The 16,339-nt window shown below is 36.5% G+C and overlaps 1 protein-coding gene across 1 annotated transcript; it reads left to right on the forward strand.

Moving 5' to 3' along the window:
* Positions 1–1,204: 1,204 nt before the first annotated feature.
* On the forward strand, positions 1,205–16,300 carry LOC114517801 (vam6/Vps39-like protein). The gene is made up of 26 exons (XM_028537623.1): positions 1,205–1,359; positions 2,059–2,124; positions 2,873–2,940; positions 3,364–3,406; positions 3,509–3,603; positions 4,129–4,153; positions 4,632–4,687; positions 5,363–5,494; positions 5,664–5,844; positions 6,293–6,528; positions 8,379–8,508; positions 9,581–9,723; positions 9,885–9,942; positions 10,267–10,334; positions 10,812–10,950; positions 11,459–11,542; positions 11,616–11,689; positions 11,904–12,002; positions 12,520–12,637; positions 13,296–13,421; positions 13,582–13,684; positions 13,920–13,965; positions 14,145–14,288; positions 14,975–15,109; positions 15,733–15,824; positions 16,103–16,300. Exons 1-26 carry the CDS (start codon positions 1,287–1,289, stop codon positions 16,176–16,178), a joined length of 2,610 nt encoding a protein of 869 aa, XP_028393424.1. The 5' UTR covers positions 1,205–1,286; the 3' UTR covers positions 16,179–16,300.
* The last annotated feature ends 39 nt before the right edge of the window (positions 16,301–16,339 follow it).

A 16,339-nucleotide genomic window follows, 5' to 3' on the forward strand; every position in this document is an offset into this window, starting at 1 on the left:
ACGACGGCAGCTATCAATACAATGCTTCATTGAAAAGAAATGAATTATTAAACACCTATGGGAGTTTTAGACGTGATCTGCGTTCTGTTTACAACGGCAAAACGTCGTTTATTACGTCCTATGTAGAACGTCTGCATTTCAGGACCCAGTGAGCGCTACCTCGAATTAGGCTCTATAGAATTGTCCCTAAACGTAAGCACGATGTTTTCAAGTTACGTCTTATATCTCATTAAATTGGTACAGTTGATAATATAGAGCAAAGCTTTATCATAACATTTATTTAAAGGAGTATTCCCAACGACGTCACCTAATAACAGACTACATTCCATACGTCAGCTGTCGAGATGATAATGTTTGCTTGCTGGATGTTACAACACGCATTAATTTAAGAATGCTGACAATTACTTTTCATTATAAGTCGATATATTTTAAGAACAAACGATGCAGGATATTATACGTTTTTCAAAGAGATTTACAGTTAAATTTTTATAAACTTTTTTTTATTAATACGAAGTCTTTGTTTAGTTTCCGTAAGTGCGTCATTTGAACTTTTCCGGCTTAATGAGATGCAGGGAATAGCAACGAACAAGTGTTTTTAGTGATATTTAGTATTCGTATTTATAGCCATTGCGCACAACTGAAAAAAATAGAAATTGGTCTCAGATAGATAGACCTAATAGACTATTATATTACAATATAACCAGGGAGCAGCGTGGCAGCGTCTTCAAACAACTTAGCATCAAATGTGGTATAACAACTGCCTAAAATAGACAAAAGCACTTCTCGACGTTTCGACCCGAGGGCCTTCGTCAGTAGAGTTAGTATCATACTAGACCCCCCCCACTCCCCTCTTCGTAAATCAGCTGTTAAAACAAAAATATTTGAGAAAGTTCAGTTCGTCCAATAGCCTTCAGTCATTATGAAAACATTTTTACCTTGGCACTCGTAAAGGGTACCGGGTAGTGTCGCAGGTTTCATTGGCTGAATTTTGCAATACATTTCTGTTTCAACCAATAGCGTAGCTTCGTTCTCAACTTCGTTCTTTACAAAGCATAGAAAAGCACGAAAGCTTCCGAGAGACCCCTCGTAAACGTTATTTATTAGCATATTATAAGGATCACAGCCACAGTAGTCTGTAGAGAGATCAGTGAAGGGTTTCTTTACCCGCGTCCGCCTGTGTGCGGGCCTTCATATTGTTAGAAAAAGGAAGTAATACAGAAATTAGAATTTGGAAGAAAAAATGAAATAAAATTATTTAATAATTCTGGATGAAAGTGCGATGAAATATGCACGATGCGTTTGAATATGCTTCGATACTTGAACGATTGCCCTTAGTCATCGAATCCATCACCAGCTATGGTAAGGTCATGTTTTGAATTTAAAACTGTAATAATTATTGGTACTGTGGTGGTAATGGTTAATTAAACGGGTTCAAGTTCAACACATCATGTGCTATTGTCGAATTGAAGGGGATTTATGAAAATTGTTAACGCATTCTATCTCAACTTACATTAAAGCCAGAAATAGAAAAGAGCAGTTCAGGGACTGCAGAGCCTTTTTAACATCATTAGCTTGCAATGCACCCAGATGATGCCTACTTCTAATATATTCGTATCCAATACTCTGTGAAAAAGAATTGCCAGTACAATTATAGCATACCAGGCCAATAGTACATTATGTTAAAGATTTGTTAGGGGATCAATTAGAACTGCCTTGTTCATAGAAATACTGTGGTGTTTATCTTGTTCTGTGAAAGGCCAATTCATGCATCATAAAATAAGATTGTTTTATATGGCATTCACTGTTAAGAGTTGGGTTCGCTGGTATTCTATAATAGCTCTGAGTTTGTGTTAAAAATTTAGAATAACTATATAACAATTATGGAGTTACCACTCCAAGATATGAAAACAAGCTCTGTTGTGCCTATACCATTACCTAATTAATTGCCTCTTTCAAAATTCTATGCATGAGATGCAATACTGTATGTTGTTGTATTCTGTCTTTTGGTCTTAATTAACAATAATAAATTATATTTCATGTCAATTTGGTACATTTTAGATAATCACCTACTAGTTGGTACAAGACCAGGTCACTTGCTGGTATATAGCATCAAAGATGGGACAGGTTTGAGTTTAAAATTAATAATACTAATAGACATTGTAGCAGAAGTATTTTATTACAAGTTGTTGTAAGGCAGTGTGATAACTAATGTTTTATAATAGTACCATGACAGTTTTTTACAGGTTTTAGGACCACTCTTAAGTTGTAGGATATTATGTTTTCAACAATGCTTCCAAGATTAGGAGTTCATTAGGAAATTGTTACTTTTATAGCGATATAAAATTTTAGTATTGCATGAAATTAGATTTCATGGATTACAGAATAGTTTAATAAAATAAGTCATCTAGAGATGAAGTTCATGTTTGGGCCATCAAGGAGATTTTGAGATATGGCATTGCTATTATGTTATCTTTGCAATCTAGTTTTATTAACACTAAAGTTTTATATTGTAACAATAGCCATCCTAATCAACTTCTTATCCTAGTAATATTATATTGTAAAGAAGCTGTCTTTGTACTAATTAAACCATTTACCAGTTACAGTATCACACTGCCTTACACCAACCTTTCATACTAAACCATGAGTTATCAAATTGCCTTACATCAACCGAGCTATCATATAATAGTTGGCTACAATCGGCCACGCCACACCTTCTTGCTATTTTCTAGAAGATTTACTGAAAATACACAATATTTCATATTTGATTTCAATCTTCATATTGGATTTCAGACAAATCTAATGACCTCGATTTTTTCAGTTATGCTTACTATTTGTTTCTTTACAAGTAGAATGTTTTTATTATTGTTTTTAGGTGATCAAAGATTCGAAGTGCAACTTAAAAGGTCTAACAAACTATTCTCCAAGAAACCAATCGTTCAAGTATGTGAATGTTTTTCACAGATTTTACACATGTATGATTATTATTGTTGCAATATTCAGGGATAGGATATAATAATAAATTCTCAAACCTGCACCTTCTCATATTTGGTCATGGGTTTTCTAATGCCCTGACTATTAACCATAAAAGGTCTTGTTGATTTAAAAACTCTCAGATATTTTAAACTGTGTAAGTCTGTTTATAAAAACACAATTAAATTTTGAATCAAATATAAAAAAAAATTCCAGTATTTTAAGATCATTTTTCTTTACAAAAACTGCTAATTGGCTGCTGATTTGTAGGTTATACCAGCTATGTACCACACTAGCTGCTACTAAATAAATGTGTATTTTTCCATTTTGTTTGATTTCACGCTTGCACCAGATTGCCTGCTGTACAATACAAACCTACATTATTTCTTTTAGATGACAGTTGTACCTGAATTCAATTTATTAATCAGTCTGTCAGGTATTGATAACATTTATGTTATGACGAATTTCAAGTCTTAATGGTACCTAATCATTTTCTTCATGCATTGCCTGTACAAATGATTTTTTTTTCACTTTTCAGATAGTGTTGTGAGTGTCCATGATCTCGATTCATTCATTCTCAAATCTGTGCTGAACAAAACTAGGGGAGCTTCATTCTTTGCTCTCGATCTTCAGGTAACTACAAAAAACAATTTTGTTTATTCTTAACAAATTTTGTTTAATCTGAAACCAATGAAACTTTCTTGCAAAGTCAAAGTAAAATCAATCAACTGCAGTTTGAGGGATGGATATATTTGGTGTGTGGATGGGGAGGGGTGCACCCATTCTAGGTATGGGGTTGCAATCTTCTGCATTTATGGGTTTAGGAGGGCTTAAAAACCAATGGAGAATATACTGTACTTACATCTTTGGATTCTTTGCTATGCTTCTATTATTCTTCCCTATAAGTTCTTTTGTAATACATAGATAAGAATGAAGGATGGATTTACTGACCAGGGGTGGGGAGAGGGGGTGGTCTACTCCCCTAGCTTAGGCCGAAAGGGTGCAAATTTGGGTATCAGTTCAGGTTTTAATGGATTTATGCCAATTAGAAATATTATGGTGTACTTGAAAGTTCACTTTCTTATATGAGTCTAATGCATTGTTCAAAATTGTTTACAAGCTGCAAACTTAAAGATGAATAAACTATTTTCTTTACAGAAACATAAGAAGTCCACTGTTTTTGGTAAGTTTGGTATGATAAATTAAATTAGTTTTAGGAAACATTACATTGTAAGTAATTAATTAACATTGCTTCTCGAATGCACAGAAATTCTAAACATCCATCCTTGTCATAATCAGTTATCATAGTTTAGCCCACACTGCCTAGAATACTATAGGCCAGCTTTCTAGGTCAAGCTGCAACTAATGAACTTTCTTCCTCAGTTGTTACAAAATAGTACACCAAACTCCCTGAATTGTTAAGGCCGTGTTACATGGTGCAATATTTCTTTGCAATTGCAATTCTACTTTTGAGAGATGTATATTTGGGAACAACGAACCTTTTGTGTTTATTACACTTCATGCACTTTTCTTTTCTTTCTTCTTGACTAGTTTACATCTCTTAGAAGTAGAATTGCATTGAAAGTTGCAAGAAAAATTGCACCGCGGTGTAACATGGCCTTTAGCTTCTGTTTTTGTGAAATGCATTTGATTCCGTTTAGATCCGACGCCAACATTCACACTGCGCATGTGTGTAGCCGTCCGTAAACGATTGATGGTGAGTAAATATATTAGACAAGCGATGATTTGAATCGCTCTTTGCATGTGTATCCTGCAGTTTATTCTTTTAGAAGATTTTCTCATTTAAAGTTTATTATTAAGGCGCAAAATTTTAAGTAGAATGTTAACTGTAAACAAAAATGAGGAAAAAAATGTAGAAAATAAGTTGGTAACAAAGCGATCACGATAAATAAAGTCGAAGAAACGCAATATTAGCGTCTATTGCATCGTTATCGATGATTATAAGCTTTCTGTCAGTAATTTTTAGCTTGTTGACGATTGTTGTCGGTTATTGTCGGTTGTTGTCGGTTATTAGTAGGACCCCGACAGATTGTCTGGCGAATCTTAAAAAAGCCTGCAGATAAAGATTGTTTTTTAATTTGTAATATATACACATGGAAACCTCAGGAATAGTAATGCAATTTTCCTTGCAACTTGCAATTGTAATGTTAATTTGTAAAGAGTGTACGAAATCCTGACAAAACTTTAGCAGGTTCGTATTTGACAACTTTAGATGCCTCAGGAGTAGAAATGCATTGAAAGTTGCTAGGAAAGTTGCATTGTGTATCAGCGCCTTTATAAGTATTACAATGGTGCAAAATGAAATAGAACTGAAGTGAAAAGGAAAGATATAAATCGTTGAAGTAACAATGATCTTTTATGTTATTTCAAGTTGTTTGTTTGGCGCAGTGATCAGTTTGAAGAATTGGGTGAGGAACTAGGAATACCAGATGTTGCCAAAACCGTCGCATGGGCTGGCGATAGTTTGTGCGTTGGATTTAGAAGAGAGTACTATTTGATAAAGGTTAGTACGAAATATTTTTGCAGTTCAGTTGACTTTGTTGTTCAGTTGCAGTCTGTCTGTCGCAGTGGTCTGTCGACATTAGTCATTACCGAGGGTCTTATCTCGTGGGATCAAAGTTCGTGTGGTTAATCGTCTCGAAGTTCTTACTCAAGTATTTCTGTGATTTCAGATTGCGACGGGACAACTCACGGAACTTTTTGCAACAGGCAAAAATCTTGAACCGAATATTTCAGTTTTGAAAGATGGCAGCCTGACTCTGGGGAAAGATGAGGTCACTGTTTTTATAGATTCCGAAGGAAAACCCGCAAAACGCAAGGCGCCCGTCTGGGCCGATGTGCCCCTTGCTATAGGTCAGTATGAAACACGCTGTATGATTGATCATCAGCCGCACAAGATGAGACAATCCTGCCCGTGAATTTTCCCGCTTTTCTCGATGATTCCCTCTACTCTCGTTCATACTGCATAGTTTTACGAATTAAATCATTAAATTCAAAATGATTGCAAAACTAGCCGGTAGCATAGCGGACTGTTCAACTACAACTTGTGCAGCAAATATGTGTTCCACAGCAGTCAATAACATAATGTATAGCTACTTTTACGGTTTTGTCTTAAAAAAGGTAAATTGACGTAGTCAGGAACATTGGAAGACCTTAACGAAATTAGTGAAGAAATGTAGGGCTACCGTTTTTAAAGAAGTTTAAATAATAATAATAACAATAATAATAGTAATTTTAAATACGCTGTATACATGCGTGTGCAGTATACATGCATAAATACTCATGCATTATTCAATTTCAGATTTTTACGATCCATACATGATTGGTATTCTTCCAAAATACGTGGAGATCAGAACGATTGAGCCGCGTGCTCTGGTTCAGAGTATTGAACTGTCAAAACCTCGTTACATATCACACGGGAAATATATCTACGTTGCGTCATCAAGCCACGTATGGCGTCTCGTCCCAGTGCCTATTCCGATGCAAGTTTTACAACTCCTGCAAGAGAAACAGTTCGCACTTGCTTTGTTATTAGCCGTAAGTAAATTATTCATCATTAGAGACCTTTAGCTTGACATTTACGACAACCCTCAAACGGCAAACAGAAAAATTCATTTTGAATTCTCAAAACCAATCCTAGGTTTCTGAGGCGGAGAAAATTGGTGCATTATTTTCAAAAATAGAGTAACTTCTGAGACAAATTGTGAGCGAGAAAGTGCCAAAAATCTAATTTCAAATGTTATTTGAAATTAGCCGTTTGCTGTTCGCGGTTTGTCATATTGCATGGTTAAGCTAAAGGTCTCTACTAAAAGATTCATGCATGTTTATCGTGTCGGTCAAAAGAGCATTTCTTTAAGAATATGCCATAAATTGCTCGTAAAAAAATGGCACCATGTCGATATATCAACATATGCTCTTTCGCAGCCAGGAAAATTTGTATTTTTCACATAAACTTTACCTCGCAGACACAAAAAGTCTATCAAAATGGAGCAAATCAAAGACATATGAGCAAAGAAACACTTTTTGATCCAAGGTCGCTATTCTTTTTTGGTTAGGTTGTCATTCGGTTACGATTGAAGTGTTTAAGGTCTTGTTTTCATTTCTTCCTGATTGCTTTTAACACGCGGTGTCCCGTTGGTTGGATGTCTATTTTAGACTATTGCTACGCGTGTACTCTGTCAACAATTACAATTTTAATACAGAAAATAAAGATAAAATTGCCATCTGGACTGCAACTTTACATAGGACAAGCATTTGACCATTAAAACAGCCTGGTTATCCATATCAAAATATTTGACATCATAACTAAAGCATGGTTACATTGTTTAATGTTTGTATATGGACACGAAACATGCTTGAAACTTTACATAGGACAAGCATTTGACCATTAAAACAGCGTGGTTATCCATGTCAAAATATTTGACATCATAACCAAAGCATGGTTACATTGTTTAATGTTTGTATGAGCACGAAACATGCTTGCAACTTTACATAGGACAAGCATTTGACCATTAAAACAGCATGGTTATCCATATCACAATATTTGACATCATAACCAAAGCATGGTTACATTGTTTAATGTTTGTATATGGGTACGAAACATGCTTGAAACTTTACATAGGACAAGCATTTGACCATTAAAACAGCGTGGTTATCTATGTCAAAATATTTGACATCATAACCAAAGCATGGTTACATTGTTTAATGTTTGTAGCTATATGGACACGAAACATGCTAAAAATTTTCAATGGAACAAGCATTTGACCATTAAAATAGCGTGGTTATCCATGTCAAAATATTTGACATCATAACCAAAGCATGGTTACATTGTTTAATGTTTGTATATGGACACGAAACATGCTTGAAACTTTACATAGGACAAGCATTTGACCATTAAAACAGCGTGGTTATCCATGTCAAAATATTTGACATCATATTCATAACCACTGAAGCATGGTTACATTGTTTAACGTTTGTATATGAGCGCAAAACATGCTGGAAACTTTACATTGGACAAGCATTTGACCATTAAAACAGCGTGGTTATCCATATCAAAATATTTGACATCATAACCATAGCATGGTTATATTGTTTAATGTTTGTATATGAGCGCCAAACATGCTTGCATCTTTACATAGGACAAGCATTTGACGGTTTCGAGCCCCAGCAATACGAAAAACGCTCCGCGGTCCCTGTTTCTGTTCCATTTGATGAGGTCCTTCCTTCCGCGAAAGAGCACGTTGAAATCAACATGCCGCTATCTTTCATTTTGCAGGGAATTTTGCAAGATATAGGAGAGCATAAACTCATTTCATTGTGCGGCATTTCTATTGTCCGTCGCATTAGTAAATTGGCTGAAACTCTTCAACGATCACTTGTTATTTCAGAACAACATGGACGATAATGACTCGGAGAAAACAAAACGAATCCAGAGCATCCAGTATCAATATGCTTTTGAATTGTTTTGTCAGAAACGTTTTGAGGACTCTTTCAAGATATTTTCCGAGCTAGCCACAGGTGTGCATCTTGCTGTTTTACGGAGTACTAAGTAGTAATCTTTGGTAGTATGTTTCATTATGAATAATGATATATATAGTTAAGATTTTGCGAATCCGCATGACAGGACTTCTTACCGGATGACTATTCGGGTAGCCCACCCCTATTTACACCACCCCTATATATTTCACCACTCCTATATATTTCACCACTCCTATATATTTCACCACTCCTATATATTTCACCACTCCTATATATTTCACCACTCCTATATATTTCACCACTCCTATATATTTCACCACTCAATTTTCACCACGCCTATGTATTTTCACCACTCCTATGTATTTTCACCACTCCTATGTATTTTCACCACTCCTATGTATTTTCACCACTCCTATGTATTTTCACCACTCCTATGTATTTTCACCACTCCTATGTATTTTCACCACTCCTATGTATTTTCACCACTCCTATGTATTTTCACCACTCCTATGTATTTTCACCACTCCTATGTATTTTCACCACTCCTATGTATTTTCACCACTCTTATGTATTTTCACCACTCTTATGTATTTTCACCACTCTTATGTATTTTCACCACTCCTATGTATTTTCACCACTCCTATGTATTTTCACCACTCCTATGTATTTTCACCACTCCTATGTATTTTCACCACTCTTATGTATTTTCACCACTCTTATGTATTTTCACCACTCTTATGTATTTTCACCACTCTTATGTATTTTCACCACTCCTATGTATTTTCACCACTCCTATGTATTTTCACCACTCCTATGTTTTTCACCACTCCTATGTATTTTCACCACTCTTATGTATTTTCACCACTCTTATGTATTTTCACCACTCTTATGTATTTTCACCACTCTTATGTATTTTCACCACTCCTATGTATTTTCACCACTCTTATGTATTTTCACCACTCTTATGTATTTTCACCACTCTTATGTATTTTCACCACTCCTATATTCACAACTTCTATTTTCACCATCCTCCCCCCAGGTGAAGAAAAAATTACTTCAATGTTAAAAATTCTAACTTGGATATATTTATATATATTTTACCGCCTTTCAGAACCCCCGGAAGTGATTGGATTATTTCAAGATCTCTTGCCCGCAGATTTCAGGAAGCGCATGGACTATCCATCCACCCCACCCGTGCTCTCAGGCAGTGAAATGGAAAAAGGATATCTTGCTCTTACCCAATATTTAGTTAAGGTTTGGCACGGCCATGTTTCTGTAAACGAACGCATTTTAAAACGCTTGAAATGCCTCGTTGTCTGTCGTTATCGTGTGACGTGTGAAGCAGACTTGTAAAAGACTTTTCTTACAACCTGTGTTTGTTGTATAGATCTAAATTGATGCGTTGTTTTCTTTAGGAAAGGAATGCATTAGCAAAAAAATTTGATGAGGCAAACGGCGAAGAATTGCTCGAAGGTATGTTTATTATAAGGTTCCAACAAGATAGTTTTTAAGTGAAAAAGGAAAACGATATTATTAAAGATGAAAAAGTACTCGCATCAACCTAGTAATAGGTGTTTATTAAAAAAAGTGTTGGATAAGCAAAAAACGTCAAAACCGTCATAACGGTTGGAAAACAGAAGTTGGAAAAGATTTGCTTAACTGATAATGAACTATAATGTTTCATCTGTGTGACATCACAGTTCCTTGGTGAATCTTTCGTATTGAAGATGCGATTTCCATCTTCAGAAAATGGAATAGAACATCACATTTACGTTAAATACGCCTGTCTTTTTTCAGGTGAACTTAAATCCAGGAAAGCATTACGGCAAATCATTGACACAAGTCTACTAAAGTGTTATTTACTGGTAAGACTTGTTTTGATCTCTGGTCATGTCTATATTTCGTGTATTTACATGCAGTAAAACTCCTGGAATAATAACCGAATTATTAACAAAAAAATCAGCCCCACTAAAAGAAGTTTCCCTGCAGCTCATATGCTTGTTTTTTCGTATTGTGTATTTTGCCTTTAGGTGCCTGTTGTTGCATGCCTTAAAAAACGATTTTCAAACCATGCACCTTCCTCCTTATAACTTTGCCAGATCTGCATTACATTCTCTATTCTATCATTTCTGCCACATGCTTTGCCGAATCATTCAAATTTTCATCAATTTTTTTTTGACAAAATGGAAACATGCGGTATTTCATTTTGTGATAACGTCTGTGGGCATTCTTTAGCATCCATTTTGAGTTCATGTTTGTCTTGTCGTCACCTCCCATACTCCTAGTCGCCAAGACATAATAACACATGGAGGAAATGTGAGCGTTATTTGTCCTAATTCTAGACAAACGATGCACTGGTCGCTCCATTTTTACGACTGGAGAACTACTGTCATCCGGTTGAGTGTGAAAAAGAGCTTTACCATCACAAAAAGTTTGAGGAACTTGTTATTCTGTATCAGAACAAAGGAAACCATAAGAAAGGTACATATGCAAGTGCGTTGGACGTAAAAGAAATGTATGTTAGCAATATTTAACTAAACAGGGAAACCACTAGTGGTTTCTGGTGGTATATGAAGTATTGTAAATAGGTATAATGTGTCTTTTTTGAATTTCTGTGTTGCCTCGTTCTACACGGCCAAAAATTAATCAGATTGTCACATCAGGAAGGAACAATGTGCTGCACACCTTGAACAGTATTAGTATGGTTAACAATGTTGTTGAAGCTTGTTTAATCATCGATATTGATGCAATGTTGTTGCAAGAAGTTGCAACAGTAATGATGGTCCAACAATGTTGTTAGAAATACTGTTCACAGGGTGCAGCACAACATTGTTCAGTCCTGTTTCCAACAACTTGCAACAACATATATCTGACTACATCTCTACTTTTCTTGTCAGTAATCATGAATAAAACAACAATGTAGCACTGTCTGTAAATCATTTCACATTCCGGATCCATTCAAGCTTCGATGTTCTATGATTTTATTCAGCCCTAGAACTCCTTTTACGAAAAGCTCAGAAGGCTGGAGCATGGTTTGGTCCATCCAAAACTGTGGAGTATTTACAGCGCTTGGGTAAGTGTGTAGCAGTATTGACCATATTTAGTAAATTGTCGCATCGATTAACCTTCTGTTCCCTGCGTTTTAGGAAAAGACAACCTCCCATTTATCTTCGGGTACTCAGGATGGGTTTTGAAAAGTCGACCTGAATATGGCCTCAAAGTACGTACGAGAGATTAATTTTTGGTTTTTCATTATTTTATACTATTTGATATCCATCATCGTATCCCCCTTCCCCCCGCCCCCCCCCCCCCCCCCCCCCCCCCGCCATCTGGCCGAAAGAAAACTATTCAAAGAAGCACTGTAATCTTTCCTGGTAAAAGGCTTTGGAAATGAATTTTCATTTATGTGGAAGTACTTTCTTTCCTACCTTTAGATATTTACTGAAGATATTCCCGAAGTGGAAGGCTTGCCTCGGGAGGAAGTATTGTCGCATATTGAACAAAACGCGCCACAATTACAAATTCCTTACTTGGTAAGCGTGTTAAACAACGTCTCTCTCATTGCTATAGATCACAGAACTGATTATCGGCCAAAAATTGCTACCAGTTGATAGTTGTTGACATGTTGCAACCCAACATCTTCTCAACAAAATTGCAATGTTTTTGGTTATTAGAGGTTTTCGCTAACAACTTAGTTCTAAAAAAAATAACTTACTTCTTGAATTCCACTGATGGATGCCCAGGTTAACAGACCGAAAGCTTTGCAGTGTTAAATACTTACGTGGTGTACTTACAAGCTAATTTACTTATTAACTTACATAGTTTTAGTTCTTGAAGGGAAGAAGTTGCCTAACCCTGTGTTAACACAAATCGTCAACTCGAACTTTCAAACAACTCCTTTGCAATGTTTAATATGTTTATCTTGAAATCACATCTAGGGTAAACGTTTATTTTTGTATAAAAACACTCCCCGGGTGATAGCATATTATTTGGACGAGACAATCATTAAGAATGTCGTTCAGTGAAATATTCCTCATTCTCAATCTTCAGGAGCATATAATTCATGTCTTCAACGAGCAAAAACCGGAACTGCATAACAGACTTGTGGATTGTTATCGAGAGCGAATCTCTGAGCTGATGGTTTCATATAAAGAAGAGATGCTGGAAGGTATGCATTTCATTGATCAATGTTCACATTATAATGGACAACAGGGATATAAAGCCTAGTTCTTGTATTCCTATCCTGTTTTGTCCTTAATAATCCCTGTAATATCCCTAAGGACCCCCATTTAACACTTATATACCCATAAAATTATCTATGCATGTCGTCTCTAAATGGACACAATCAGTCAATGAAAAGAAGTGAAAAATAATAAGACTGAAGCCTCTGATTGGGCACTTAAAATGAAAGAATCCAATCAAATACTTGGATTGAGGCTCTCGTTAATTTTCCAATCGCCAATCAGAGGCATTGGTATTTGCAGCACGCCAGTCAGAGGCATTTGCGTGCATCGTTTGCAATAGACGTTTCTCATAATGATGTCAAACACAGAAAGCCTGCTGTTATAACACAAAGTTTAATTGGCTAGTTGGTTTTGCGGAGACATTCCGCGTTTGACGTCGTTATAAGAAAGGGCATTAGTCACATGCTCAATCAAACCGTGTTTAGTTTTCACTGAATACTCTCTTGGAAATATTTTATCATAGAATTGGTTGACATTTAAAAGAAGGTCTATACCTTTACGTGAAACTGTTGAGCTATGAAGTCATGCCTGTGCTTGTTTTCACTGCTCGTATGAATGTTCATTTCCAACCAATGCTTACAGGAGAGGAGTTACCGCGCGCGGGCAAGGAGCCTGGCGAACTTGGGGAATTACGAAGCACCTTACTGAAGTTTCTTCGTGAATCAAGATGCTATAAACCTCAGAATTTACTCACCCATTTTGATGACAGTAAGTAAAGTTCTCGACTGACAATTTTCGCACATGATTTTTTGGTTACTTAGCGAAATGATGAAAGTAAAGGGCCTTATTAGAAAGGCAAACTCAAATTTCCAGCTGTGTAGGAATTCGGTTCCATTCTTTTGAGTCACCGTATTTTTCCCTGTTTCAGGTTTCTTCGAAGAACGCGCACTGCTACTTGGAAGACTGGGTCGTCACGAGGATGCGTTAGCGATATATATCCATGTTTTAAATGATATTGAAATGGCTTCATCGTAAGTTGTTGATTTATTGCCTGCGCTTCAGAACATATTAGTGGCAAATTTAGAGATATCTTTCAATTAGTCGTCTTGGGTTGAAAGATTAGGTAATATCTTTTCCATCTTCCATATCTGTACTTCCTTAAATTTGAATTAATAGCCAAGTTTGCTTCCCCTCTGGAGCAAGCTAGGGTTGCGAACACCTCCTTCCCCCACGACCGGTCATTAAAACCATCCATCATTCTCACAGGTATTGCAAACGGACGTATAGCGAGGAATGGAAGTATAGCAAAGATGTAAGTATTCTCTGTTGGTTCTGAAGCCCTCCTAAAACCGAAGCGGTCAGGAATACCTGATATTAATGCATGAACTTTATCGGCGAGGGAACAACTACCCTTCTGCTCCCTCCCTCCCCTGCGCATACGCTAATTTACTTGTAATTTACATTCCAATTCCATGTTCCGACTCTCCCCAGGTGTATGCCCGTTTGCTGAAAATGTATCTGTCACCCCCTGAATCAATACAAGGAGCTAAAACCACAGATCTTAACTTGAAGCCAAATGTAGAAGCTGCGTTGAATGTTCTTCAAAAACACTACGATAAAATTAATCCAGTAAAGGTGGGAATCGTTTACGTGAATTGTGTATTATACTTCAAGTCGTAAAAGAATCCTAGATGATGTGCGTATCGAAGAGGTGTTAGTAATAGAGAGTTGCCATATTCTAGAGTTGCCAGTGTCAGAGAGATAAGTGTATTATGGAGAGCTTCTTTTCAGAGAAGATCCTGCATTAGAGAGATGGTCGAGTTAGGGAGGTTTCTATCAGAAAGATAGTGTATTATAATAGGGGAATTACAGAGGATCCTGTATAACAAGCTGGGTGAATTGCAGAGGAATCTGTAGAGAGAGTTAGAAGAATTAGAGTGGAATCTCTATTATAGAGTCAGTATATTATGAGCGTACTTCTATCAGAGAGGTTGCTGAGTCTGGCGAATTGGAAAGGTATCTGTAGTAGAGAGATACGGGTTATTTTAGAGGTACTCCTGTCGGAGGGAATGGTTTATTGGAGAGTTAGACAAGGTATTTGTATCAAAGAGATTAGTCATTAGTGTACTATAGAGCCTGAAAGAGGAGCCACTATTATAGAGATGATAAGAGGTGCTGGCGTGTGTTAGAAAGAGGCGTGTATAATAGGAAGGTTTTTTAAAGGAAGTGTCTAAATACATTAAAGGTGTGATTTGCTATAAAGCTGTTACTATTAAAACATTGGTACATTTTTTCTATACATTTTTCTTGTCTTCCCGCAGGCGTTAGAACTTCTTCCAACGACCATTCAGATCCAGGAAATAGTTCCTTTTTTGGGGAGTATTTTAGAAGAGAAATCCTGTAAGAAGAAGACGAGCCAGGTTTTAAAAAGTCTGTTGTACGCCGAGCATCTTCAGGTAATACAAAATATACGTAATCTTTAAAGCCGTATACAGATAGCAAATATTAACTAGAAAAAGGAAAGATTACTATCGTACAGGCGAGCATTTTAACATTATGTAGATAATGGAGAACAATGATATATTGAAGAATAATGATATCTTGGAGGATGATTGTTCATATTGTCGTTATGCTGACATTTGCTTCGCGCATCTAATCTGCCAGACGAGTCGTTGTGTGTAAACGTACCGATAGAGCACAATTCATTTGTGATAGCCGTACTGATCACATCAAGTTTCAGTCTTGTATATTGCCGGAAATTTTTCTTGTTGAAGCTAAGGAAGAGCTAGATGACTTTGTGCTTTACGAAGACATATACCGTTTCTCTTTCGACACACTTTAGATACCTAATAAATACAAATAATAATAAAAATAATGTTATATACAATCAAAATATTTCAAAGGTTTCCTCATTGGCGGTAAAATAGATCGATTTCGCTGTACCACAGTCGTGAAGAATACGATTTTAGGTTGGCCATTTAATTGCAGTTTGTCGTAAACGCCATTTCTAAAGTGCCTAAAATCGATTGTTAAACGCTCTCATCCCTAATGGCAAACTTTCTGATCCACGTCTCTTCAGGTTAAAGAACGTAGGATGCATTATCAAACAGGCAAGGTTTTAATCACAGATGAACGCGCATGTCGTGTCTGCCACAAGAAGATAGGAACCAGGTATTTGTTGCTTTTTATTCCACTCAAGAGAAACAGGGATGGATTTACAAGGGAAGGGTAGGTTGGGGTGAGGAGATGGTGCGCACCCCCGCTAGTGTAGGCCACCCCGCCCACCCCATGGTTGACAGCTTGCCTGCTAAAGGCCCGTTTACACTTGCCGTGCCGTGCCAATGAATTAGGTGTAGTGTTAACGGCGCTTAAGATTTATTGCGTGGAAGGGAAAAATGATTCTCAAAAACTCGATGCACTTTCTAAAGACGTTTCTCTTTGTTTTTCAGTGCCTTCGCGTGCTATCCGAGTGGGGAAATCCTGCATTATTACTGTTACAATAGACCCACAGAGAAACACGCATAGGGTTTGCTGTGACTGCCAATCCACTGATTAGAGAGTTTATAACAATTTTTCATACTTAAGCAATAGATAAATCGACAATTTGAATACAACAATTATAGAAAAAAATTGTAATAAAAAAATATAAAGTGTATAAAAGAACGGAATGTGTTAACTGGTATTAA

This window comes from Dendronephthya gigantea, unplaced genomic scaffold (genome assembly GCF_004324835.1).
Source record: "Dendronephthya gigantea isolate DGI-Jeju-01 unplaced genomic scaffold, DenGig_1.0 000009F, whole genome shotgun sequence".
Lineage (NCBI taxonomy): Eukaryota > Metazoa > Cnidaria > Anthozoa > Malacalcyonacea > Nephtheidae > Dendronephthya > Dendronephthya gigantea.